The sequence below is a fragment of the Phaethon aethereus genome, assembly GCF_964289735.1.
Source record: "Phaethon aethereus genome assembly, chromosome: 5".
Classification (NCBI taxonomy): Eukaryota; Metazoa; Chordata; class Aves; order Phaethontiformes; family Phaethontidae; genus Phaethon; species Phaethon aethereus.
In genome coordinates this window covers 11,923,918-11,951,649 of record NC_138579.1, presented here as the reverse complement: position 1 = coordinate 11,951,649, position 27,732 = coordinate 11,923,918, and the positions used below count along the sequence as shown (strand labels likewise).

The following is a 27,732-nucleotide window of genomic DNA, read 5'->3' as shown; positions in this document are numbered from 1 at the left end:
AGAGTTTTCTTTCACTTGATACCTAATAACCAGCTTGCCTCAGTTCTCATGAGAAAAACTCTGTTTGGGTTGTCAGTGTATGAGAAAATTGAGGGTGTGTATGTAACTGGGAAGGCCCTATTACCACGTCTGCACATCTGTAGTTGTAAAACATGATCTATGGCAGCACAAAATTTAAAATTTGGTGGCATCCCAGGAAGTACTTAATTGCGTTTTTGCTTCATTACAAGGCTGTCTCCTTTTCTGGAATTTATTTTAGCTAATTAGATGGAAATGTCAAAGTAGCATTTCAGATGACAGAAACATCATATATTATCATACATGAAGCAATTAACTCTTTTGACAAATATTTATTGTGGTGTCATCTTTAATTAAATCTTCAGTACTCCTAGACATAGAGCAGGTTCTTCCGAAAAGGAGGCCTTCCCAGCACTGTCAATGAGCATTTGACTGATGGGGCTTAATTGAACTTTGTACTCAAAGACTTGGTGGCCTAAGCATGAAGATATCGACATGACGCAATTTCACAATACAGATGTAGGATATTTTGGCAAAATCCCAAAACAGTTGTGTCCTCCCCACCCCTCGTCTCATATGCTGCAGGTGCTGGAGAAAATGCATCTCCAGTCACTCCTGTTCTTCCACTGGAACCGTTTGCAGGAGACAAAAAATGCTGTGTACTTGTGCAGCTAAGATAGATAATGCTGAAAAGCAAGGCAGTATATATGTTTTAAAAAATCAATTTTTTTTTCATTTAGTTCTTGGGGTTATTCATGTGGAAACATGTTACAAATGTGACTGTTTGGTTAGTTCCTCTTAAACAGATAGGTCTTGTAGATGATGTGCCACTGAGAAATAATTCCTGACAGTCGTAAGTGAACCAGATAAACAGTTCTGCCAGCTCACAAATAACACTGTAAAACAAAAGAGTTCTGCTTATCGTTTTCCATTTCTTCATGCCTGTCAAACTATTTAACTGTGCATTACCCATCACAGAGGGTCTCCGTGTTATTGTGCTCATCTGCTGTGGTCATGGTTTTTACCTTCTCTGTTGCAGGACGTACTGTGGTACTCTTGTCCAGCTGTATCACTCCTCAGCCGCTGCTGATCTTCACCTTCGCCCTTGCAAAGAATTCTTTGGAAGTGCTGCATGAGATTTCTCCCTGTCATGGGCATTCAGCAAGTGTATTAACCTGTATATATGTTTTTATTTTTTTCAGGCAGAAACAGCACCAGAAAGTGGCCGGGATGGTCCTAATGTTCAGATCGGCTCAGGGCATAACAACTCCGACCCCGTGGGAGCAGGCGGCTCGGCAGCTTCCCAGAGCCTGGTTGCCCCAGCCGGAGTCTCGGCAGGTACCTCAGCTGCAGCTTCGTTCTTCATAAGGTAGTTTTTCACCTTTCTGGTTGATGTAACTGCTAACAGGACTTCAAATGGTTGTGAAATGCTGTTTAGTCTTTGCCATGTAGGAGGTGTAGTGTGTGGTGCTGGTTGCCAGGAGGTGGAATTGGTCATCTGGTCGTGACTGTGGCTTTCCACTGCCACTGGGGAGCAGGGATGTGATGGTGATGCCCTGTTTCTCCCTCTGGAGACCTGACCAGCGACCTCTGTTCACCAAAACCCAAGAAAATGTGTGTTGATCTCTGTCTAGTTCTTAATGGCCATTTCCATCTGTAGCAAGTCTGTTATTCTGTAGGTTTCCTTGGAGCAGAAGCTGAAGTAAAAAGGTTTTTTTCACTCAGATCTATAAATAAAAAAGTTAGAATTTTATTCAGTAGCATGGCCTATGTGTCCAAATAAAAGTTTTTCCATAGTTGGTAGCAACAGTTAAAACAGTTTAAGACATTCTTTTTTAGCAGTAGCCCAGAACAATCTTTTTTTTCCATTCTTGGGTCTTATAACAAAAATGATATGTTAGTTTTGTTTGTGAAATGTTTGTTGTAATTAGCAACACTGATTAAATGCAATACGCTGTGAAGCAGATGGTATTTAAAACAACAAAAATCAGGGCTTTGTACTTGCATTCCAAACTCCTTTTTTAATTCAGAACTGAACATGTTTTGAGACAATATTGAAAAAACGTATGTCTGTGAATGGCATTAAAGTCACATTTATGCACTGAGTGAGGATCCTTTTTATCATGTAATCATGATGGTAATTGTATTGTTTCTTTCTCCTTGATCTTTAAAATGTTTTGCTCTATTAAAAAATTGACATTTACCATAAGTTACAATCTGACCTCAGAAGAAGCTCAACTTCCCACATCCTGTTTTTTTAGAACATAGTACGAGTCTTATGCGTTACATGCCTACACGTCACAGTCTGTCCGTACGCAAGAGGTTGGGAGATGACTGCCCCAAGGGTGGTGTGTGTAAGTTAGTGTTTTGTGTCTGTGCTAAGTGCTACAGGTTTAAAGTCAACACAGAAATGGCTGCCTACAGAGGATGATTTATTTCATTTTAAGATGGGTGTCTGAAATCAGTGGGAGTGGAGAGGAAAGGTAGGGGGGAAAGCTCAGGCTTCTCTTCTCTTGTCCAGTTACCTAAGTAAGGACATCTGAATCCTCTCTGAAGTACCTAGACTGGACAGCAGCACAGCTTTCACTGCTGTATTTCACATTGTGGGTATGAGCAGTCTGGTTTAGCTTAATCTCCTTTGGATATATCTCAGTGTGAATCTGTATGTCTTAAGCAAATGGAAAGACTGTAACTTTCACTGGGGAATCCAGAAAATAAAATACCCCCTTTGTAATTGAGAGAAATAAATCAGTGCCTAATAATATGAAATAAGATCCAAAATCTTTTCTCCTGGTGATGTTTCTGTCACTGGTCAGCAAAACTCAATTCTGGTTTTATTGTAAAGTGACAGAATCCTTACTGATGATTGTCGCTGGCTTGATTCAAAGATTCTTGAAGTCAGCAGCAAGACTGCAAATGACATCATTGGATGTTGCATCGGGCCCTAATTGCTTCTCGTGAATCTGTCTTTGCCTTGAGTGAATCAGAGTTTTATAGCTTCAGCAGCTATGTGCTAGCTAAAACGTTTTAAAACCCATTAGTACATTGCTTATTCCCTACCCATGTTTCCTCTGTTCAGAATTGATTCTCTTCAATTTTGTAACCAAAGAACACAGCTGGTTGAATTTTTTTTTTGCACCAGAAACTTTTTTTTTGTTTCTTTTTTTGTGGTGGTTGTTGGAGAGACTTAAGTGAGAAATAAAATTTTTTCTTTTAAGAGTTATCAGAACTAGTTTTGTAGCATTTTCATGATCTTTCATCCCATTGCTGATTAATGTATTGCAGCATTCATTTCTCAGTGTTTCAGAGCCTGTCTAAGAATCTTGGGTTCCCTAAAAGCAAGCATTTAAGAAACAAGTTCAGCTATGACTGTGATTAAAGATACAAATTGAAACGCAGAAAATCTCACAAAGGCTGGGGGAGGGAGATCTGTTACTGATCCCTGGCAGCCATAAATATGTTGAGCAGGTCCTCAGGTGGGTACTATTGCATAATACTGGCCAGGCTGCTCCACCACCATCAACATGAACCTCAGGAGAGGCTCCCTCTCCCGCTGCTCCTTCTTCTCTTCCGACTCCTCCTCCCACGGGGACCTTACAGATCAAAGTTTCTGTGTTGAGTCTTCCTTCTGCCCTGGAGCTGTGCAGCCCTCAGCAGGAGGGGAGAGGAAGAGGAGGAAATCTTCAAGGATGAGTGAGAGACACATGCTGGCAGAAACTGGGGTGGAAGCAGCTTGTCCAGGGACCACAAATATTGGGCTCTCAATGGTTTTGGCTGTTTTTGTTCAGTGCTGATGGGATATCAGGTTTCTTTTGCTCCAGCCTTTCCAGTCCCATCTTCTCTTTCCCTTTGCACCACCCAGCCTCAAGCATGCTGAGGAAGAAGGTCATGCCTGCCTTGAATCCTTTGCAGCAGCACCCACTTCTCTGTCCTTCGTCTCTGTTCAGCTAATCCTCTCTCAGCAAGCACCTAGAGATGAAAGAGGAGTCACAGCACTAGTGTTATGCTGTAGTCCCCTATTCATTCTATTTGCTGATTCTTTCCTTACCATGTTTCCCCCTCAGCCACTTAATTCTGAGCTTCATAGCAGGGCTGGTGTGTTAATCGCGTTATGCAGGGCCTGGCACGTTTTGTTCCTTGTTCTCTACTGGAATAATGCAATTAATATATTGATAATCATACACGCACACTTTTTTTTTTTAATCATTGCCCTGTCTTTGACCGAATGTACTGAGTACCTCCATCGTTTTACAAGAGCCCTTTTGTAAAAGGGGCTGTGGTTGGGACTTCAGCTGGGGAAAAGGGCTGTTCTGTTATAGAAATAAAGCAGCTAGGCAAAAATATGCATGTATGTTAACATTCAGTGTATTGGGGTACAGGGTTACTTACTTTGGAAGACAAAGCCTTCATAGGGTGCTTATGGAAACTGCATCTGTGATTTCCTTAGCAGCGACAACACGAGATGCAGATTTTTTTCACACAAATAAAGGATTCCAGTCTTGTTCTTCATGAAACAGCATTAGCTGTGTTTGTATAGGTCCTAGCGCAATTAGCTTTTGGGCTGCGGCATGGTTTCCTGGCAGCAAATAGATGTCTTTTTCAGATTAAAACTAGAGTATTCAGTGAAATAACACCGTTTGACTCTTGCTTGTAGGCTGTCTTGTGCCTGGGAAGGGAGAAGGTCTGAGCAGGTTTTTTTGGTTGGTCGGTTTGTTCTTTACTCCACTTGCTCTCGGTGAGAGTCATAGCTTTCTGTTTGTAAAGCCATAAACTCAAAAGACCACCAGACAGGGAGTTCATGTCCTCACCTGGAATGGTGAGGTTAAAATGAGTATCTTCAAGATAGTCTTTGCAGTGAATGCGTTGATACTGTTAAGCATATGTGCCACTCAAATCTACATATTCATCTAAAGCTCTTTCTCATTTGAATGTCGTATTTAATTTCTTCAAGCTTAATTATGTTCTGCTTTAAAAAAAAAGGAAGTATTTTATTCATTACCTAAGAATTCAGTGTCTAGCATGGAAGTGCTAAGTATTCAAAATTAGAGCCAGCAGACAGAAGCATATTAAGAAATTAAATCAGCTTTAAGGTTTTTTCCTCACTCTGATCCGTCGTAGACAGAGGAAAGCTTTGATTAATATCTGACTCTGTCACACAAGCAAATTTCCAGACATTATTCAACGGTCATGTTACCGAAGGACCAGAGGATTTAGCAGAAAATGCAGTTTCTCAGTAGGTCACTGACAGAATCGGAAAGCCAGAGGAAAACGCACAGCTCATGGGCCTGGATGGCTCTGAAGAGGCTCCAAGTTTACCCTTACAATGCAGGAGGAGAAATTTAATCTTGCATTTTTCAGATTTAAGAAGAATGCAGCTGGGCTTTGTCCCTTGGTGTGGCATGAGCCATGCCTTGCTCAGTGCTCCATACTTTATAGCTCTTTCCTTTTTTTTTTTTTTTGTATAAGGAACCTGAACAAACTTTGTATTAATAAGTGAAAATATGTGAGGTAGTTGTAGGACCTTTCTGTGGGCTATGCTTGCAACTAAGTAAATATTGGCATATTGTGGTATAAAGCTGTAATAAGGTGTTGGGTTTTTTGTCACCCTGGTCACCTGGGGAAGAGAGGAAATGGAGTTCCCAAGGCCAAGCAGGGGAAGGGCAGTGAGGAGGAGGAGGAGAATGGGCATGCACGGGGGAAGAGGTTAACGGGCTGTCTGCCAAAAAAGAAAATAACCGCTCCCTTGGGAGAAGAATCAAAGCCCCTGAGAAATCTAAGCCATCACCATTAACGTGCCATGTCTGCCTGGTGGTGGCTGGTGACAGTGGTGGCAGCACCGCTGGGTGGGGGTACGGGCGGTGTTCGGTGGGAGCGTGGGGGTCTGGCCTCGGCGCACCAGGGTGAGCTGGAGGGAAGGTTTGGGCAGTGGTAGGGCAGCTGGAAGGAATCAAAGTTATTTAGAAGAAATTATGTATAAAACCAAGCAACCCTGAGCAACGCTGAGCAGAAGACAAACTGTATTGTCACCCTTCTTAAATTTTAATCTTGTTTGATGATGAGTTGTTTTCAGATCTTTTCGAATTGGTTTGGTCACAGGGGTGCACTTGCTGCCGTGGGACTGTCGCCTTTGAGTCGGGGAAATAGCTGTATAGTTGCAGCTACTTTCCCTTGCATCCACGTGCTTTTGTTTGACAATTTAGTCTTTCAAACATAGCATTCGCTATGCACTCACTAGTTTTCCGGTTTCTAAATTATTCGTGGTGTTGCTGGGCTTTGTTAGATTAAAACCATTTAAGTTAATAAATCTGGAGAATCACAGTGGCGAATCACACCCGTTATCTTTCCACTCTCGTCATATTCCGGCATGTTTGGGAAAGCTGTGTCAATTTAGGCATGATATAAAACATTACACATGGTATGCTTTCTACGAGCAGCTTTTCTTAACAAGATATACAATCTCTGCGTAATGCAATTGAGCATCTTAAGAGTTAAAATAAGCATAGTCGTCTTTCTCTAGATTTAGGATATTCCATCATATTTTAATGCCTGTGAGTTGTGGATTAAAGAATCTAATTATTCACTAATGAACAGTAATGGTACATATAAACTGAGGGTCACTATCCTATTACAGGCACCTGATGGTTCACTGATAAGCATTTGGTCATTAGATTGACCATAAAATATAGTCAATAATTGAGGTTACTCATAGAGCAGACACCTTATCAGCTTTAGGCATGGTGGGACAGCTTGTCAGTACTCTGTGTACTGACTGTGCTGTGACTGAGCATATGATTAGGGAATTGAAGCAGTCTGTATCTAATGAAACTGCAGGAAAGGCATAGCAATATTAGCACAACCACTAAATGACTAATGTGTTTTTGTTCCAAGCCTCAGACACTTCAATTAGTTCCAATAAACTCTGATCTAGTGTAGCGGTAGGCAGAGAATGCAGATATTTTGTGTACAAGCTTTCATTACACTAGTCAAAATTTGTAACGTTTCAGGGACAAATGAAATCTGTGTGACTTTGAATGAAAAATGATGGAAATAATAAAGGCTGTCGTTACCATTTTTACTTAATTTTTTTTCAGTTGTATTTTTGCGTTTTTTAGATGTAGAATACTTTGAGACAATGCCTAGTGCCTGATTTAAAAGATGAAGCTGACAGCGGCAAATTAGATGACTACATGTTCTGCTTTAAGGTCCATTCATGCGGTTCATGTAGGCTTGTGCATATAGATCTAAACTTAGAATGTGTTCCTTAGCATTTTGTACCATATGGAACGTAAGTCAAATAGTCTGGTTCTTGAAGGCTTTTGCAGAGATATTGATTTTACTGTGCTTCAAACTGTTGCTGAGAAAATAACCTCAGAACATATTCTTTTACGATTTTTTTTTTCCATGAGGGTGCCTTAACTTTCATAAATTATTTAATATGGTGAAGGATGCAAAATGCCTTTTGTCTTTCCGAACTGCTGTTCAGGCTTCTGTGATGCGACCTTGGAAAGTAACCATAGAAACATGTTAAAACCATCAGCTGAAAATCAGTACTTCGTTTTGACAGTGATGCAGATTCTGCGAAAGAAGATCATGATGTATTAGGAACACTTGAGGCATATATTACTGCTAACCTGTTAAACCTGATTATTCTATGACTATCAGTACTTTCAGAATTTACTGCAGGGGGGAAAAAGCACACACACAAAAAAAGAAACATACTTTTTTTTAAGTTTAAGATGTTTCTGGCTAAATCACTTCAGCCTGTCGTTCTCTGTCCTGTTAAAAGCAAGAATTATATTTCTGCTAAGCTCATAATGTAGTTCACCAGTTCTCTGTTTGCTGTAAACTTTCGCCCTGTGCCCTGCTGGGATGCACTGGTATCCTGGCTTTGTGCAGAGCTGGCACCTTTTCAGTCTCTTTGACAGATAAAGTGGATAACTGGGTTGTGAATAAGTTCAGCAGAAGGTGAAGAAAATGTGTGACTCATTGGATCCTGAGCTAGACCTTTTTGTGCTGGCCTGTGGTAGTTCAGCTAGTCTGTGAGGCTGAAACAGAAGCGCTTGCTATGGTTACAGGTAAATTTCTTGGTGAGTGATGGGTCAAGGGAAGAAGCGGAGTTACATGTTAAAGCTTCCTCATTAAGCATAACCTGTGCTCAAGAAATCCTGTGTCGAGGAGGTATGGGAAAATGAATTACGAATTAATTACCTAGGAAAGTGGGGTACCAGCCCTTCCTAATTAAGACTGCCTTGCTGGCAGATATGTCCAAAATCCGTGCATGGTTTATCCCTACTTCTCAGCATCGTAGCAGTATCAAAGGAGCTGCGGCGCTCTTCAGGGACGTGATGGCATTAATGCAGCTCAACAGCCGCTCGGTGCATCAAACCGTCGTCGTTAAATGCCCCGCAGTGCCCCACTTCCTCTTGCTACCATTTGGTCACCATTGGAAGTTAGGACAGGAGAGGTGGCTGAGCAATCTGCGGCTTCGGGGAGAGCTACGGACGCGCAAGATGAAGTGGGGCATCCAGCTGTTTCAGGGGGAGCCAGATATAGAATTAACCTTTTCCCAATAACGAAACCCTCCTCTGAATCTAGCGGGCTGCAGCAGCCTGGTCCCTGCAGTGTCCTCCCCACTGCGTGGTGCCGCCGAGGGGGACGCCTTCCTGGCCCCCTTCTCCTCTCTGCATGGAGCTGGGGGGAGCAAGAAAGCCCCCATGCAGATGCGCAAATGGAGACGGAGCGGGTGCCGCCGAAGGGCTTGCCTCGTCTCGCTGGTGCCGTGCGGCGGCTGCTGGAATGTGATTGCTAGCTGTCCCCGGAGAGTAAACACGACCCGCGCCTTGCGCGGCACGGTGCGTGGACAGGAGGCAGGGCCGGGTGTGCAGCATTGTGCGTATCTTGTATCATCTTAGGGCAGCTTAAGCTTTCCTAGTTGCTGTGGCAGCATAATATTGCCTATAATTAAGGACAAACAAAAGAGTGTATGCGTTAGGTATATCCCATTTCACGTTAGCCCATAAGGAGGATAAATTAGAAGATAAGCCTGAATTTAGTAGGCTTTGTTCTTGGAAACAGAAATGACTCTCAGGACAGCATGTTTAAGAGCAAAGCACCATTACTGGTATCATTGCTAATACTGCATCATACATTTACACAGTGCTTTATCAGCATATGGTAAGCCAGGCTCCCCGCTATGGAGAGCTCATCTGTGATGACTGACAGGGCAAACAGAGATGAGACAGAGTAGTTCAGCAAAGGGAGGAGGTAAAGAAATTGGAGTAGCTGAGAGGAGAAGGAAAGTAGGGTTTTGGACATCAGCGCCGTTGAGTTAGAAGGCTGCTGAAAGCATGAAAAATGTCCCAAAGGCCAACAGATCTGTGGTCAGGATAGGGCTATTTAGTTAGAGAGGGGAGGCACTGAATGATCAGCCAAGGTGGAGAGCCCGTGGTGAGGATTCGAGAGAGCCTCAAAGGGAATTGGCTGAGAAAGACAGCACTGGGCGTCTAGGAGCCACTGCCTTGGAAGATGAAGCTCCCCTGTATAGAGGGTTAGGGATCATGGTATGAACCAAGGAGAGATTGTGCAAAGCATCAGCGTCAGGGAGATGTTTGGAAGGAGAAGCCTCGCCTGGATGGCGCAGGCCACGGGTCGTGTGGAGCAGGTTAGGCTATGCTGGAGGTGGCAAAATGAAGAAAAGAGGGACCCTGGCGCCAACCAGATTGGCGGGAAGTATGAAAAGGAGGAGACAGTGAATGAGGAGAAAGGACTGATCTAGTCACGTGGGGACCTCAACATGCGGTTGGGATTTTGGAGAGGATGTTCCAGGTCTTTACTCCAGCTTCATAGCAAGAGTGACATTGGGGCACAACAAAACACTTGCAGTATTTCTTGCTGACCAGATGCCTTAAGGATCTTTAGCGTGTGAGGTCACCCCTGGGGAGGGCTGATTTTTGTCAGTCCTGAGTGTCTTGATGGATGATAATACAGGAGGCTCTGGAGCACCAGAAGCAGCCCTGCCAGGAGATGTGGTGATTTTTTGAGCTGCTCTAGGTGGTTCGATGCAGGCTGCTGTTGCAGCAGTTGGGTCTTGGAATAGCTCTATATTCTGAGACATTCATGATGCCCAGGAGGAAGAGAAAGCAGAATAATTTAAAACAGATATGCTTACAGATGTGTTGGAGGTGAGAATCTGTGCCTTCAGAGCCACCCAAGTTTGAATTTATTTGTGGGGGTAAATGGTGGTCAATGGATGGGATTTTAAACTAGGGAAAAGTCTGAAGTACTTATGGATAATCTTGACCAGAGTTGTGCAGATATTTCTTCTTACTTTGTCCTCTCTCTGATCTTCTGCTTTCCTGAACTTACTATTTTCTCCCTTAATTTAAGGATTTTTCATATCATCCTTTCTGTATTTTCTGGTCCATCCGTAGCTGAAGACACCTGTTCATTCTGTTTTCCTGAATATATGGAATCTCCCTATTGTCTAGCTACCAGAGTCTCTTTTTCCCTTTGGCGTTTTCCCCTCTTTCTGCCCTTCCTAGCTTGTCAAGAGGAGCATTTCTCCCGCCTCCCTCCCCCCTCAGCCCTCCCAGTCTGCCTGCTTTTTTGGTTCCTGGACTCCTGAACACCAGCTCTTGCTCTGACTCCGTTATTTGGGGCTCCTCAGCTTGGTGGCAGTGGCAGCTGTGTGGGTGGTTTTGCTGCAGTGAGAACGAGCATTCCATAGGTAAAATGATAACGGTGACTTTCCTGTGGGGATGTAATTTGACAGTCTGCACCTGTTTTGCAACTTTATTACCGACTTTCAGACTCTTCCAGTAAAGTATTTAACTATTTTAATACTTTGTTAAGACAGACAGACTTAGCAGGCAAAATAGTAAAATCAGACTGATAGTTAATTGAGTATTTAGTTCTCATGGCTGACTTGCAGTCACTCTAATGCTCAGTTTACTGTGTGCAGGATGTGGTTTGCAGGGCAGATGGACTTTCAAGTGACACTGCCTCTATTCTGAGCTAGACTGCGTTGCTTGCTTGTGCTCCTGGCAAAATAAGACATCCCACATTATCATTTATAACAAGAAAGGATGGTCAAGCCAAAATAATGCACCAGCACTATAGCTACAGTGCTTGATCAACTGCAGGATTACTCTGAAGGTACTTTCAAATTCTTTGTGAAATAGCAGTGAATTTTGGCTTTCTGAAACATCCCTCATCCTTCCTGCTGCAGGATGGAAGATGTTTCTTTTGGCAGGACATTTCAAAGAGCTTATCCAGTACCTCACGCAGCATCAGTTAGTGCTGTTTTGCCGGTCGTCACGGACTGACACTCCTGGGGTCACTTTCTGCTTTGGGCTTTTCATGTCCTCAGTGGTGGAGCTCACTTATTAAGAAGTACTGCCCTGTGGAGTTTTTACTGGGAGGAAATGACTCAGTGGAAATTCATCAGCATAAAATGAATCTAATCTAAAGATTATTAAGTGAAGCTAGTTGGAGTCCAGGGCAAGCTTCAGAATATTCTTTGATAGCGTGTCTTGAGCAGGTCTTCAGCAGTTGTTTATTTCTGCTGAAACTTGACGTTACCATCTTTGGGTCAGAAATAGTCAAATTTCTCCGTCTGCAGTGATGGAAGAACATTCATCTCACATTTTCCTGCTAAGTACTATTTTAAATGGTGCTGCAATTTCAGCCTTTTATACCTCTGAGAAGTATCATTTCAGAGCTAATGTCAGTTAAATAAATCACAGGAATGCTGGGCTTTAAGAAGCCTCCCTCCTCTGTTCGAAAATACTCGTGTGGGCATATGGCTTCTGTACTTGGGTGATTTCCACTGCATCATTTAATGCTGTCAGTGACCATTTAACTCGCTAACAGTAGGAATAAGTAAATGCCCCCCCGAGAAGTTATTTGCTTGGCAGTATAGGTGTCAAGCCTTTGACTAAGCATCTGAAATAAAACCCAGCTGAAGTGGGAATCGATCCTCTGTGGATTTTCTAGATGTGCACTAAAATGTGGAACTGAGGGAGCTGGAGGTGATGAGAAAGGTATGTCTGTGGGGATGGTGTGTTGGGGCAAAGGAAGGTAACCTGAAAACATAACCCACCCCAGCGCTTTTATGGTAAAGGAGGCTTTACAGTCACAGATGCTAACTTGTATTCAGACTGTTATATGTGATCAGGAATGTGAAAACACTGAATTTCTCCCTCGTTCAGTCCCTCTCCTTCCGGTCTGATATTTGCCTGAACCTAGTGCTTTGGATGAACCCCTTGTTAGCCACGTCTTGCATTTTCTCTTTCATCCTTTCCACTCACCAATGTGCCTGTTTCTTCCCTGGAGCAGCCTGAATGAGCAGAATGCTTTTGCTTTTCAAACCAGATTGTTTTTGATGAATAGCATGGAGCGTAGTATCCTTTGTAACAGAAATAATTTATTGCCTGGTAAGTCATTTTGATACTGGCTTCTTTCTGTGTACCAGGAGCTGATACTGCAGGGCAAATTTTTAAGTGATCTATTTAAGTAATTACTTTAATAATGAAGGGCTAGTCAGCACCCTTATTTCTGTTTCATTATTTTGTAGTTTTAAAAATGTCTTTGTTACTTTTTCTTGATAGAATACAACTGAGACTAGAATTTCATTTTCTTCAACCTGACTGTTTCATGAGTCTGTATCTTGCTGGCAAGTAAGTCCTACTTTTTTGCCTAAGGAGTGTGCTTAGATTGATGTGGTTCTGCCTGCTTTAGCTCGGTTAGTTCATGAAACAGAGCGAGGAAATACTGCTGGCATTCAGGTAGCCGTATTTTCAATCCGTAGCTATCTATGCAGTGTGCAGCCTGGGAACTGACATTTTTCTATATTAGGTGTTGACAGTCTTGCTTACATAAAGATTAACCTACACAGGTTTTCAGCAGTTTGTCATATGGTACAGTTGTAAACAGCAAGTATAGAAGTACAGCAATATCTTCATCTGCTCTTGCTTTGTTTAACATCATTAGCGGACAGAGCTGGAAATGGTATGTGGCAGGCTGCGGTGACTAGCTGTTACTCTGGTGTATATATATAAAAAAGTCAGTTCCTGAACCCTGGTCCTGGCTGCTGAAACAGTGTTCTGTGGACAGAGAAGCGTGTTAAATCTGCAAGCTGAGGAGAATATGGAGCTGACATCACTTGTGACAATTTTCTAGCAGCGGCTTCAGAAACCACTGGTTTGGGAGAGCGGAAAAAATGGTTGGAGTGTAACAGTCGGTGCTCATGAAGATCTGCTCTTTGGTGTTTCTGAAACCTGGGGAGAAATTACGGAGAAGAGCTGTGCAAATTCCTCCTTGGATTCCTGCACGCAAATAGCTTGGTTGCTTCTGGTTAAAGAATAATGTGTAGCTGAGAGGAGGGATCAGCTCTTGGGTCTATACAGCATGAGGAAGCCCTTCTGATGTCAGGGGTAGCCTGCAGGTTTGCTTTAACTTGTCATATTCCAGCGGTCCATTTGAGTTTATCCCAAATGGCTTTGCCTGGTCTTTCTGTGTGGTGCCTGGATTCGGGTGAAATCTTGAGTATTGCTCACCGATGCATTAAGCCTGAATTCTATACTTTATGAAGATCTGAATAGAGTAGGGGGAGATCAACAAGGATGGTCAGAAATAAAGGGAAATAAAATAAAGGAAAAAAAAATGAGGAAAGGTGGAAGGATCGGGACTTTTTCATTTGCAAGAGAGAAGACTGAGGTGTGATAGTGGTCTTCATGCAGATAGCTGCTGCAGCAGAAGAAAATAAGGTCCTGTGCATGTCTGCTGAGAAGGTGGGGGAAAACAAGGAACGCAAATTCCAGCGAGGCAGACTTATGAGAGACATGAGGTATGAATTTTCTAACAGTAAGAATAGTTGAAAACTGGAAGTGATTGCCTGTGGACGTGATTTCCTTGGAGGTTTCTAAGAACAAGTTGGACAATCACATATTGGGAATGTGCTAGGTAGAGTTCATCCTACCATGGAGCATTGGGAAAATGTAGATAACCTCTTAAAATCCCTTCTGGACTCATCTTCTCTGATGAACTGTGGGCGGATGATGTTCGTAATATGTCAACATAGCTGATTTTTATTTCTGCCTTGCTGATTTTAGTAAGAGATAGTAAGAGAAAATTGAGGTCAGTCAAACTGAGAGGCTTGAATTCAAGCCTGAATTGCAAGATTATGTTACGTGCGAGAGGCAAGGCATGAACTTAGTCTCATATTGAAGATACTTTCTTCTGTAATGTTGGCTTGGTGATATCCCCACAATATTAGATGTGGTTTGACATTTCAGAATGTTTCAGAATAATGGTTTTCTGTTGAAACTTTATTACCATCATGCATTATAAAAATGCCATTGTTTGAGGCTGTGCATTGTGAACCAGACAAACTAATTATTTATTGAGGAAATTGAACCACTGAAATAAGGAACATTAATTGTTTGTTCTTCCTGGCAGTGCTTCTTGACAACATTGCTGGGATAGCTAAGCAAACAAAGGTTTGGTGCTGTACTTGTGTAATGGTACTAACGTGAGAAAAGCCATTATATCTTCCCGAAGCTATATATGCATCACAGGAACCTAGTAAGCTTGTTCTAGGGGGAAGAAAAAAACCATAAACTCAAGATTTAACGTATACTTTGTAAGTGGCTCCTTGGACAAAATTTACTGTAGGAATACAGATGGTGCCTGTCCTTTCCAAACCTTCATGACAGATTTAGACATTTCCAGTTTTCTGTTTAAAAATGGCTCTTTCTGAACCAGATTTTATTTTCCAAATTGAATGCTGTTAGTGGAAATAGATACCTGGTTTATTTTAAAGTTTGCTTGGGGTTTTGAGTAGCAACCGCACTGTTTCGTTGTGCTACCTTTCTAATTTTAGAACCACAAATCAGACAGTAATAGTGATAATAAAAGTAATAATGCCAACCAAGTTTATTCCGTGAGTTACGGAAAGCTTGGGTCAGAGTGCTGGAGGCTGTATTGTAGGACATCCGTCTATTGGTTGTCTGTATTGACAAGTAATTAAGGAAACAATAACTGGAACTGCAGATACAATGACAGTCTGTGGCTTTCCCACTGCTTCCTTTGGAGCTGGTTTGCAGTGGGAAAGGCTTGGGATATTGGTTATGTGGTAGAGGAGTGATGCCTTGTTGGGCTGGGAACTGGGAAAGTTTGGAAGAGTAGAGTGATTCCCAGTGTAAACCTGCGTCCAGAATTTTGCAAGCTTTGCAGAGAGTTGAGAATCAGGATAGAAAATGCTCCTGTGATGGCTGTCAAGGTCAAACCAAAACTCTTGACTAAGTGTACCCTTGAGTAAACTCCGAAGTTCAGGGTGTTTAAGGCTTGGACTGTACACTTCTTTGGCCTTGACCCAATCAGTGAAGCCCTTAAGCATTCACACAGTATGAATAATGACAGTGATCTCTGAAAGATAAGGCTGGCTAACAGCACTAAATCTGTTAATATGTAATGAGTCATGCTGAAATGAATGTACAGAAGTTTTCTTTTATTATTTTTGTCAGTGGAACTTAATAACCGGAAGCAGGACTCCCAGTCCCATTATTTCTGACTTGAGGTGGTTGGTCTGTAAACCCAGTGTGTCAATTAAATCCTCTGTATCTCTCTGTTGCCCTGTTTCTAGTATGTGTCCCAGAATATATTTCACATTGCTCTTCCTTCTGAAGCTTAATAAATTCCACAAAATGTTAAGCAAAAATTTTATAATTGTGCATAGTTATAAAAGTTTCAAATCTAGTTTTCTTGGAGAAAATACGCCTGGAAGGAACACTGTTCTTTAGGGATTTAAACTGTGCTGTTTACTTTCACAGCTATAATGTGCAGAACGTGTGCAGTGAGTGTAAGCTATAAGCAGCTTGCAGTACATCAGAATATCCTAAATGTCATGTTAACCACATAGCCAGAATCTAAAATAAAAATTATATGTTTTTTTTTTTAATGGGCAGGCTTTGTAGCTACTGTTGTTGCACAGTCTTATTCCCTAGGTGCTGAGCATTATGGCATTGATCTGGCCATGCTTTTCCTCACTGGTCTCATCCATGCATGGCAGAAAACCTAGTAATCTGTAAATTGTGTGGGGGAAGGAGCAGGTTAGAGACTGTCTCTTGTCATTTGATATTTGAGTGCCCCCACATGTGCCATACATTAGTTTTATTTTCTACCGTGGCACCTCGCTATGAGAAAAGAACTCTCCAGAGCATCTTAAAAGACATCTTCTATTAAAGATGGAAAGAGTTAAGCAAAATGCAGACAGTAGATCTCACAGCCAGAGGTAAAAATAATATACATGGCTGTCTCATGCTTTAATTGGAAGAGAAGCGTAAGAGTGTGGAGCTTAGTTTCCCTTGCAAGAGTGTTTTGTAGAAGAGTGCTTGGTGGAGAATGAATGGGGAAAGCAAAGGGAAAGTGTGCATCTGTGTCAGAGCTGTGACAAAATGCTTGGAAAATGCCCAGAAAAACAAATGACTGTAACACCTAAGTTTTGCATAGTATTCCCTACAGGTCATAATTGTCTTTGTGAAGAAACATAAGTTGATATTGGAGAAGATCAGACAGCCCACTGTGGTGCTGAAGATGGATGTGAGGGCCTCCTCTGCAAGGTTAAATTTGAGAAAAAGCAGCAAATCAGGAAAGAGGCATAGCACCTAATTAGACTCCTCAGAAAGTGGTCTGATACAGCCTGACTTCTGTCTTTCTGGTGCTAGGCAAAAAGGGCCCAGTTTATGAGAGTTTAGCCTTCCATGTCTTCAAGGGACAAAGTCCTCCTGAGAAGAGGAATGCTGGAGAAAAAAAGGACTGGAAACTTAGGTGTAAATTCAGTAATGAGTTGATGACTAAGGACTGCAGAAAAGCCAGCACTTTGGAGTGTCTCAGAAGTGGCTCCCTGTAAATACATACCCTCATGAATTTTACTGAAGTAAGGAGTTTTGTAAAGTTGGATTTTGTTTAATTTAGTTGGGCCCATATCCAAACCAGCTTGGCCTATGTTTTGGCCTAATGAGTACTTGGCTGGGATGCCACCAATATATTGGTGGTGCTCTTTGCCTGGACCAGTCCAGGAGCCCTAGCAAAGCATATGAAGGCTGCTGCCCAGCTGGCTTTTGTAGTAGTGAAAGAACTGACTGTGATTTTTGTAGGAGCTGAGGATGCCAGTTACTTAAATTCATAGTCGGAGTCTACAGTTTGATCGTGATGTTTCGTTTTGCCTAAGTTGCCCAATTCTTTCCATTAGATCCCTAACTTTTCCCTTTTAGAAAAAAACCACCAAACAACAAAAAACAATAAACCCCACAAGATGTTTGATACTGCTGGCACGAGATGTCTGTGATGTTCAACTCCAGAAATAACCTCATTGTAATGTCGGACAAAGTAATTCTTGCATTCAAACACAGGGAGGTTGTAATTGAGCTTTGTGTACTCCTACCTGCGAAGAGACGCTTTTTAAATGCGAACCATCATTATTAGTGCAGCTGGCCTGTTGCCCATCAAAGCACTGATTATTTTCTACAACAGCTACACCATTTCCTCTGCTTTTTCAGTTTCCTGTTATCTCACATGGACATCAGCAGTCCCTTTGCCAAATTTCTTAGTAAAATCGTGGCACTCCAGGCTCGTAGGAAGAGGATTTATCAGCACTGTAGCAGTTAATTGCTTTAGCTAGCATATGGCACTGTCCTTTGAATAGTGGAGATGCTGAAAGTGTATGAATACTGTTGGAAGCGAATCACTTTGAAAGTTGTTCTGTCGTGGTGGGGAAGTTAAGACAACTAGTAATGGATTTGATATCTTGGATTTGCTTTTTGAAATGGTCCAAAAATGTGTTACTGAGCTATTTTGAGAGATGCTATACTTTAAAAAGACTGACTTTTCTGTTTATTTGTTTATACATTTTGCTTAGCATGGCCTTTTTGGGTGCATTTACTCATTGAGTTGTTAGCGCTTACTTAGGTCCTTGAATACACAACTCTTGAGTAAATTTGTCCTTTGTATCTCACTCTTTCACGTATGTTTCCCAGAGGAGTTCCTTCAGCCGGATCTATAGAAGGAATAATTATTTCATCAGGGTATCTTCATTGCACTTGGAAGACATTCTCTTGAGAAGTTTTTATAATTTCAGCAGGGGATCATAGCATGTAAACATGGAAATAAACATCATCTTTCATATTAATCAACCAGGTGATTAAATAATAACCGCAATTGTTAATTGGTACTTGGAGATAGAGGGTAATGACTGTCTTGGGTTCAACAATGAGAGTACCAACAGGTAGAGACTCTTTCCTGCACAATAAAGCTGCGTATCATTTAGGAGGCTTTATGGTTTTAATGTGCAGCTGCAACCATAGTGAAGTTGTGGAACTGTTTGCCTGGTGTCCTATTTCAAGCGTATGTTTTCAAACTGGATGAGGTATTAGCAAGGGGATTTGAGATTTAGGCAGTTAAATCAGTTCTCATTGCCACCAAAACCCTGAGGTTCTGTATAAACCCGTGCTTGCAGTGCTTTGCTTTGCTGTGGGATGCAGTTCCTGCTGGTTTCAGCATGGAGCAGGAGTCAAAAGCTGCTTCGTTCCTCAGAGGCAAAAGTCCAACGTGTCCAATGCAAGACAGTGGCTTCTGGCTGTCTCTGAGTTTGGAACTAGAACCTCATTTTTTCATCACCCTAGTCTTTGTCTTTTTCTAAATACTGCAGTGTTTGTAGAGGGAGAAGGAAGCATGTGGGGGGTCTGTATATCTAGAATTTGATGAAGTTAAAAGGTTCAGGAGTTTAACATGTGTTTGGGAATATAGAGCATAGGACTGGGAATTTTGGAGATCTATATTGAGAGTCCTGCCCTTCATACTGGCTAGCTGTCTAATCTTGATCCAAGTGAGTAATTTTGCTCCTCAGACACAACCAGTTCTTTGTACTGTAGCTCATTTGAAACAAGTAGTGCTGCTGGAAGAAACTGTGCAGCCCTCCTGCTCTCAGTGTTCATTTTTGCTTCTGACCCAGCATAAATATAAGCAAAGGAAGAATATCCTTCTCTGATCAGTTTACCAAGCCGACTCAGCCTGAGGGTGCCTGATGACTAGATTTGTGGCAAGGTGAGGGGGCTAGATTTACCCTGAATTAGGTATGACAGCAAAGCACTGCCTTAGTTTCTCCGTATGTCTCTTGCTTATAATACTTTGCAGATGCTACTGCCAATTTGTGATGCCACTGAAAAGTACTTGGAGATTTCGCGCTGGAAGGTATGATGAAAATACAAAGTAGCATTGTATAAAGAGACTTTTTGTCGTCACGTATTTGTAAACGAATTTGTCCAAAGTGCCCTTATATTGCAAGCATGGACCAGAAGAGTGCTTTGTCGCCAGCATACCTGTTGGCATCAGTAGCATGGTGTCAGGTTGCCCACAGATGCTGGCAGTGTCACACTTTGTATTTTTGCTGGTTTAACAGTCTGTCCTGGTTTCAGCTGGGGTAGTTAATTTTCTTCATAGAAGCTAGTGTGAGACTATGTTTTGGATTTGGGATGAAAAAATGTTGATAAGGTGCTGATGTTTTGGGTTGTTGCTGGGCAGTCAAGGACTGTCCGGCTTCTCATGCTGGGCTGCCAGCGAGCAGGCTGGGGGTGCACGGGAGCTGGGAGGGGACACAGCCACGACAGATGACCCAGGCTGGCCAAAGGGGTATTCCATACCGTACAATGTCAGGCTCAGCATATAAAGCTGGGGGAAGAAGAAGGAAGGGGGGATGTTTGAAGTGATGGTGCTTGTCTTCCCAAGTAACCGTTACGCGTGATGGAGCCCTGCTTTCCTGGAGGTGGCTGAACACCCGCCTGCCCGTGGGAAGTGGTGAATGAATTCCTTGTTCTGCTTTGCTTGTGTGCGCGGCTTTTGCTTTCCCTGTTAAACTGTCTTTATCTCAACCCATGAATTTTCTCACTTTTACTCTTCTGATTCTTTCCCCCACCGCACTGTGGGGGAGTGAACAGCGTGGTGCTTGCTGGCTGGGGTTAAACCATGACACAGTCATTCAAATTAATGGTAAAGGTAGCATGTTGGATGCTTTTACGCTATGTATCTGAGGGCAGGCTATGGACTGACAGTCTCGGGATCAGATCACACATGTCTTATTCAGGTGGCAAAGCTCTCCTTGGCTTTGACAGAGCTGAGATTTCACCCTTGCTGCCACCCCCAGTTACCCAGCGTGTGCTCACTGACACATATATTTGTTCCACTTAACTCTGCAGGGTGATTTTTCCCATGTGGGTTTTGATGTAGAGTTGAGTTTCTGGTTTTGTTTCTTGCTATACTGTTTGGTGTTGCTGACAGGGAATAGCAGAAAAACTGATTATGTTCCTACTCTTATTCACAAGGAAGAATGTTACAATTTTAATTGTATGTTTTAATTTTTCCTTCTTCTTCATCTTTTATGTTTTGAAATTCTGCATTTCAAAAGCAGGATCATTATCATTCAGAACATTAAAGCATGTCTTTTTAATAGCTTTCCCTTTTAATGTGAAAGAATGGAATTGAGGAGGAAAAAAACAATCAGTCTTGAAGGAAATTCTCTGTTATCTAAGGATTTTCAGTGCAGCCAACAAGAGAGAATCTTGAGCTCAGCTGACTTGGAGTGTTACTCTCTGCCTTGAGTAACTTGTACAGTACAAAGAACCACTTTCATAATGTTATCACTAGCAAAGTCCATCTGGTCCTGCCAGTGACAAGGGGATTATTTCAGCTTTTTATTATGTCAGTGAGATTTTAGCATTTTAGGATTCAGCTGTCAAGCTGTTGCGGGAAAGAGGGGAAAGTGAAATTATAATTGAAACTCTGTTGGGGGAGAAATTAACTGAATATTTTGCCAGTAATTTTTCTACCCGTATTTCCTTCTATTAGTCTCCTGATGGTTTGTCCTTATGAAATCAGATTAGAACACGATGACTTGATTTGTTAAGCAGGCAGTGATGACAATGAGCATCTGTTTGTCTGGTCCATAGTCCCATTAACGCCTAGTAACATTGTCCTTTCTTGCTATTACTTTTATACAGAGCAGCACAGAAGCTTAACCTGTCTTCGAAGAGAAAGAAATACCATCCGCCCCTGCCACACACACACGACTTCTCTATTTATGCTACTAACTTTAGTGGCATCCTGCAGCTCTGTCCTCCCCCAGCACCACCATGCCTTCTGAGAGCTGTGTCCAAAATCAAGGACAACCCTGGCATTGGAAAGGTAACTTCAGATTTCAATTTTTTAAAAATAGTTTTCTAGATGGATTTTAACAGGGCTGGAAGCCTTCAGCCTAGAACAGAGTTGGATAGCCTCAAGGGAATGGTCTTGGGATAGAGAGGTAGCCACAACTGTTTTAAATGTGTCTGAGAGCTGTTATCACTTGTTGACTTTGGAAAGAGTTGGCAGCCTCAGAACAGATTCAGTGCTAGACTGTTGGCTTCCTTGAAGCCAGTTAACATCACTGACAACAATGTTGGCAAAGCTTGTTTTGCCTTTCCCTCCATTAAAGCAAGAGACAAATTTTCCTTTGGCATCATTGATCCAAAACCAATGCACATACAGGCTTCAGTTTTGGCAGAAGTAGTCTCTGCATTACCAGCAAAGCTTAGACACCGGTGCTGGTGCTGTCTGTCTGCTTGAGGTTAAGGAGATACGTTGAGGAGGCTTTGTTTCCTTCGCTTCTCACATGTCATTGTAAATCATGAGTATGGAAATGAAGTAGTGGGAGAGAAATAGATGTCTCTCCAACTTAGGAAATAGAGCACCTTTCAAATTGTAAAATTTGTGCTACTTTTATTTAAAATTAATTAAAATACAACCCAATTATTTAGAGCTTTATTCATATTTATAACTGTTTAATCACCCACACAGCAGAGCCTGAATACTTATTTACATAGGTTACAAAAGATAAGCGTTTGAAGGTAGAATTGAAGTAATGTGCACAGGAGAGCTAAAATATGCACCTTGAGTAACCGTACAAATCAACATTAACATAACAAGACTGTCAGCCTAAATACCTACAGCTGACACTGTTGCTCACAGAGAATACTCTGTATTTCTTAAGTCTGTGAGTTTGTGCTAAATGGAAAACAAAGGAGTAACTGGGGCTATTTTAAGCTGGTGGAAACTCAAAGGTGAAAATGTGGTTTCTTCTGTTTTTCCAGTGTGCTAGAAAAGAGGATGTCGTATTAAATGGTGGAATACAGCAAACCTGGCACAGTAATTTAGAGATTCCCAGGTGGAGGGGGGTTTGCTAAGGAATACCCTTTCTATGTGTGTGTTTTAGCAGAGCCCATTTGTTGTGCCTGCCTCTTCTACCTGAGGCTTAGCACTTGGTCGTGGCACCAGAAATAATGGAGCGTTGGCATTTCTGAGGCTCTTTGCCTTAGGAAGACATTTAAAGCATGCTTCCAGCTCCTTGTGCCTGCAGCTTAATGAAACTGTCTTTGCATTTCACCGCACTTGTGTGCCTGCAGCTATGTGTAGCCAAGAGACTTCAGCCTTTTTCCTGTGTTTTGAGGGTGGCCGGTGGAGCTTACCAGTATGACTTGCACCTTGTGGAAAGCTCTGGTTTATCTGGTGTCTTCAAACAGATCGACAAAGTCTAATAAAGACAAGAAGTGCATGATCCCAGGTGGCAGGAGATTATATGCCTTGGGTCATGTAGTCTACCTATTTTCTTCATTAGGGAGCACAGCAGAGGGCTTTCAAAGGGGAGAGCTCTACTCGAATGCCAAGGGGCTTGGCAGGACCTTGAGCAGCTGTGCTGCTCAGCTGTGTGAGCTTCTTCTCCAACATGGGATATATATGTATCCCATGCTGCCAGTGTGGGTGGTATTTCTCTCCTGTCTGGCACACTACACCAAGAATTTCCAGATTTTTTGGGTCAACAAGCTGCTGTTGACCCTCACATGTCTCTGTGGTTTAGCTCTCAGCTGAAAACATTATTGAAGATACTGTTTGTTTGAGCCCAGGGTTCCAGCTGTGTCCTTCTCACCACATACTTGTTGACCACAATTTGGAAGAGTCCTGTGCTGTGCTGGAGAGGATAAGAATGCTCTGCTAATTGAAACAGCCTGTTAGTTCCTGAGTTAAGATCTAGACCATCCAAATGGTGTGCTAGTTACTAGTCTTACTGCTCCTCAAAAAATAAAGTAACTAGGCATCTTTTCTGATCCACAGTTTAAATATGCAGTGCCTATTAAATGTCTTTCTTAACCCATTCCTCTTTTGCACTGTATAAATTACAGTGTTTGCCCATAGAAACAATCCTCCAGTAATATAGCTCTTCTGTAAAAATTACGAGTCAGCACAAATGAAATCTCATATATCCTGATTCTTAGAACTTGTAGTCAAAGGAAAAGTGTCAGTCCCATATAGGTGATCTTTTAGTACTAAACACTGATAATTTCACCACCTCCTGAGCAATGCCAAGAAGCTTTTGGTAACATTTACTGCTATTACTTTACGCAGCCCACTGTGCAGTAATATTCTGTGTTGTAAGTTCCTTTTCACCAGCTTCTGCTGATCAAGATTTAGTCAGCTAGTATCTCGTGATGAGGATGATGGGAATAAAGTAATTACCTTTCTTCCTCACTGCTTTAAGTATCATAGCAATTGAGAGACGAATCAGCAAACACTGGCAGATGTGCTGTGATCCTCTGTTAACTTCAGTCCCTCTTCTAGCAGCTTTTTACTTTACACTCCTCCTGATTATCTCTTTCCTGGCTTTTTCTTGCAGCCTGTCCAATAATAAGTACAAGATAGGCAAAGGGGATAGAATCAGTGATGGATTCTGGAGTCATTTTTTTCTAATGCAGCATTTGTGGCTATGGATGGTGTTCTCCTTGGTTTCTGTCATTGTTCCCAGGTCAGCGGTGTCCCTCGCCCCGTTATGACTGTGTGGTGGCAGTGGGTTAAGCAGCTGGTGAGGAAGCCTTTTCCTTCCTCACCTCCCGGCTTGCTGCTGTTTTGTCTTGTATGGTTAGTTATGATGTGGAGGACTGGTTCCTTCCTGGTTTCTGCTGTACAGGTGAGAAAGTAGCTGTGCTTATGGGCTGCCTAATTCCCATCTAACTTTGTGTTACTAAGCTGAGAATGACCCATTGAGGACCAGTCCCTATTCTCCTCAAGGGGGTGGTTTCTCTGAGCACAGATAGCTTGACAAGTTTTAATTCCCTTCTCAAATGGTTTCTTTCTGAATAGGACAGGATTCCATAGAGAAACGTGCGTTTTCTTACTGTGAAGGGGCTGAAGAGATAAAGTTTAGGGAGAAGAGTATAAGTTATGTGAGAATGAAAAATAGAGTAACGAACTGGAAACCCATGAAGCATTCAAGATGCTTCAGTGGGAGCAACGTGGCTCCCTTTATGAAAAGCTGAAGTGGTGAATGATGCGTCAACTGTGCGGAAATACCATTTACATTGGGAGGGAACTAGTGAGTAAGGCCTGAATCCTGCAACAACTAATTATTGTCTGTAATGACACACTCTAGGTAGTCTCATTTCTTCTGTAAATCCACCGAAAGCTTAAAGCTTGGGGTACATGCTGAAACATTTACAATGACCGACATGATTGGCTTTCTGTATTTTCCTTGCTATGGTAATTCTTAATATTCCCCCCTACCCCACCCCGATGCTGAAGGTTTTCTTTTAGCTGGTATTCAATACATTCTAAGGGACACAGGAACAGAATGTGGAAAACGTGATGTCACTTTGGGGCCAAAAGAGGAAAAAGGGCTCCAGAGGGAATCAGTCTAAGTATAGTGTCGTAAGGCTGACTTTCAGACCAGGCAACCAGGCAAAGTGGTTGCAACAATAATAAAGATAGAAATTAGCAGGCAGGGATTAATGTGATACAGTAGGGATCAGCTGATGGAGCTTTTACAGGTGGAACACATACATTACTCTTCTGTGAAAGAGTCAGCATTTCAATAGGGTTGGTCTGGTTGATATATTTGGATTTTGAAAATGCTTTTGACAGGTGCCCTGACCTAGGTTTCTTAAAAACCCCTAAGCTGTCACGTATTCTTTAGTGGTTTAATAACTGGTAGGAAACGAGAGGGCAGATCGCACGCTGCAGCAGAGCTAGCAGTGGTGTCGTATGGAGGTCCATGCTGTGCAGTGTCTTCCTAGATCATTTGGATGAGGTGGTGAACCTGTGCATTCAGAGTAGCCAAAGCTAAAACAGACTGTGAAGACTTGCAAAAAGATCTCATGACACTGAAGTTACTAAGTGGATAAAGAAGTGGATGAACTTTAGTATTGATTAACACGGGTAATGTGCATAAGAAAAGGAGCTCTAACTATGCATGCACAAACGATAAGCTGTAAGGAAATCAGGCATGACTGTAACCCATTTTACCAGCCATTGTGGAAGCTACAGCATTAGGTTTGTTATTATGAGTCTGAGCTTCTAAAGAAATGCTTTATTGACTGTTCAGGAGGCAAGAAGATTAAGCACCTTTAGTTTTAGCGGGTCTCTAACAGTATGTGATAAAAATACTGCAGGCTCCTCTTCAGGATGTTTTTTTCTTTACTGGCCTTCTTCCTTGAGGTAGCGTGTTTAAAGAAATTTAATAGAGGATGGTAACAACTGAAGAAATGTAAAGATTTCCCCGCCTCCCCATGTATATATCTCTAAATTATCTTCTCAGAGTGGAGCTATTGCTGTGACTGAGCAAGGGAAGAGCTGGGTCCTAAAACTCTAGAGGCAGAAGCAGCAGCTGTGTGTATTTTGCTGCTGGTATAGAGTTGGACCCCAGTGAGCCTAAACGTTTGGAAAAAAGGACCTCACCAAACAAATTAACACCTTTACCTGCAATTTTAACTTCCTTACTTGATGTGCACTTTCAAAGCTGCCCTAGCACGACTGTCAAGCTTTCCTGCCAAAGAAGCTCCCTTTGGCCAAAGCACCAGTTCAGTGCAGAGCTTCCCCATGCATTAAGTCCCTTTTATTGGTTTTGAAGTTAAACACATGAGTAAGAATTATTGTGAATTGGGGTAAGGGACAGTTGCATGTAAGGAACTGATTGAATTGAGCATAGGCAGCATCAGGACTGTCTTGGGTGTTTCTGTGGTGACTAGAATTGGAATTAATCTGGCTGGCAGGTCCTGTCATTGGTTGTGGGACCTTGTCTTGAACTTGGGAGTTCGATGAACATTTGGGGATGGGAAGAGGCTTGAATTCTTCCTTTTTGTAGGCTGTATGACTATAGCAAAGGCAGTAACTGTGCGTTGTCAGAGCTGCTGGAGGAGGCAGGAACATGAAAAGATTATGATAGACAGTTCTTGCACTTGAACTCAGTTGTTGGTTATTTGAGCTGAAGATCTAAATTTGTTCGTAGTCTCACATCATCATGCCCATGCATATCATACATTTCTGCTGTGGTGAAGTTGCTATATGGCTTGGTATGGTTGAATACTTTTGTTGTTAGAGAATTACTACAGCAGGGACCCTATATGTATCTTTTGCAATTTTATAATTTCTTATTGTTTCAAGTACTCTCTTGGAAGGTGGGGAATAAATGTCTTATTTATTTTTATTTTTATTTATTTCTTTTACATTTCACAAATACCATTTTTCCCCCTCATAATAATTTAAGAAGGAGTGTGTGCACTTGTTCTATGATACAAATCTTTAATTAAGCCTTTTGCTTAATTCTCTTTACTAGGAGTGCAAAATGTTATACACTTCTACAGGTGCTTGCAGGGTTTGTCCATGTTCAGGAATACCAAACAGGGAAAAGTTTAAAAACAAAACAAAAAACCCCCCAAAACCCCCCCTTAGGACTGCAGGTCTACCTGGGACTGGCTTTTCATATTACTAACAATAATCAAACTCTGATGCACAAAGGAAAATCCCACTACCAGTGCAAACCACATACTGAAAGGAATTTTGCTCACTACTGATAAATGCTATGTAGCAAATTTCATACCTTTCTCCTGAATGTGCCAAAAACATGAGAGTCCAAATCATTTAGCTGAATCCTACTTAAAAGGCAATGATCCAGTACAGTATGATTCTTGTAACTGAATCATTTTTGTGGTCTCTCTGGGTGTTATTAAATTTAATGTCAGAAATGTAGGAAAGACGTCTGAAAGCCATTTAATATTGTCACTGGAAAGAAGTTAGATTATGCTCAATTTCTGACATTAATGTGCTACTTAAGATAATTTATCATATTGTGGTATTAAAAAAGACATCCTTTCTACAGTGGCTGCTGTGTAGCATTCTAATTTGCTATTTTTCTTTAGCATGGTAGGAAGCCTTTTTCATGCAAAATGTTTTTTCTGAGGTTCTATTCAGCTCATTCTTTATAATCCTGCATCACTTACAACAGCAACTTTAAGTGCTTGTCTCTTCCAAGGATCCTGTCAATTTTTTATGTTAGAATGACAGAATCCTCCTATGCGAGACAATTGAAGTGGAGCATTTAAAGAGAACCTGAATTGTCAGACATGTTTCTTGGACAGGTATATACATGCTGGTCTCCATTTATGCGCTTTAGACATTTACTTTCATTTATGCTTTACCAAGCTATAGCTAAGGTACTGCTAATATGATTTATTGATCATGCAGGGTTTTCTTAAGTGTGCTGTATGTCCCATTCACTGGTTCTTATGATGGTTTGATGACTGATAACAAATAGGTGCTTAATTTTGTCATCTTTATTGCTGCTTGTTTCCTAATGACTAGACT

The 27,732-nt window shown here is 41.9% G+C and overlaps 1 protein-coding gene across 1 annotated transcript in view; it reads left to right on the top strand.

Annotated features, from left to right (window-relative positions):
• KIF26A (kinesin family member 26A) overlaps positions 1 to 27,732 on the top strand; it is a gene marked incomplete at its 3' end in the record, with an annotated part of 103,978 nt that overhangs the window by 53,743 nt on the left and 22,503 nt on the right. Inside the window, exons 4-5 of the mRNA XM_082000429.1 lie at positions 1,221 to 1,387; positions 21,069 to 21,252. Of these exons, the coding sequence (XP_081856555.1) occupies positions 1,221 to 1,387; positions 21,069 to 21,252 (351 nt within the window). The remainder of the gene's footprint in view (positions 1 to 1,220; positions 1,388 to 21,068; positions 21,253 to 27,732) is intronic.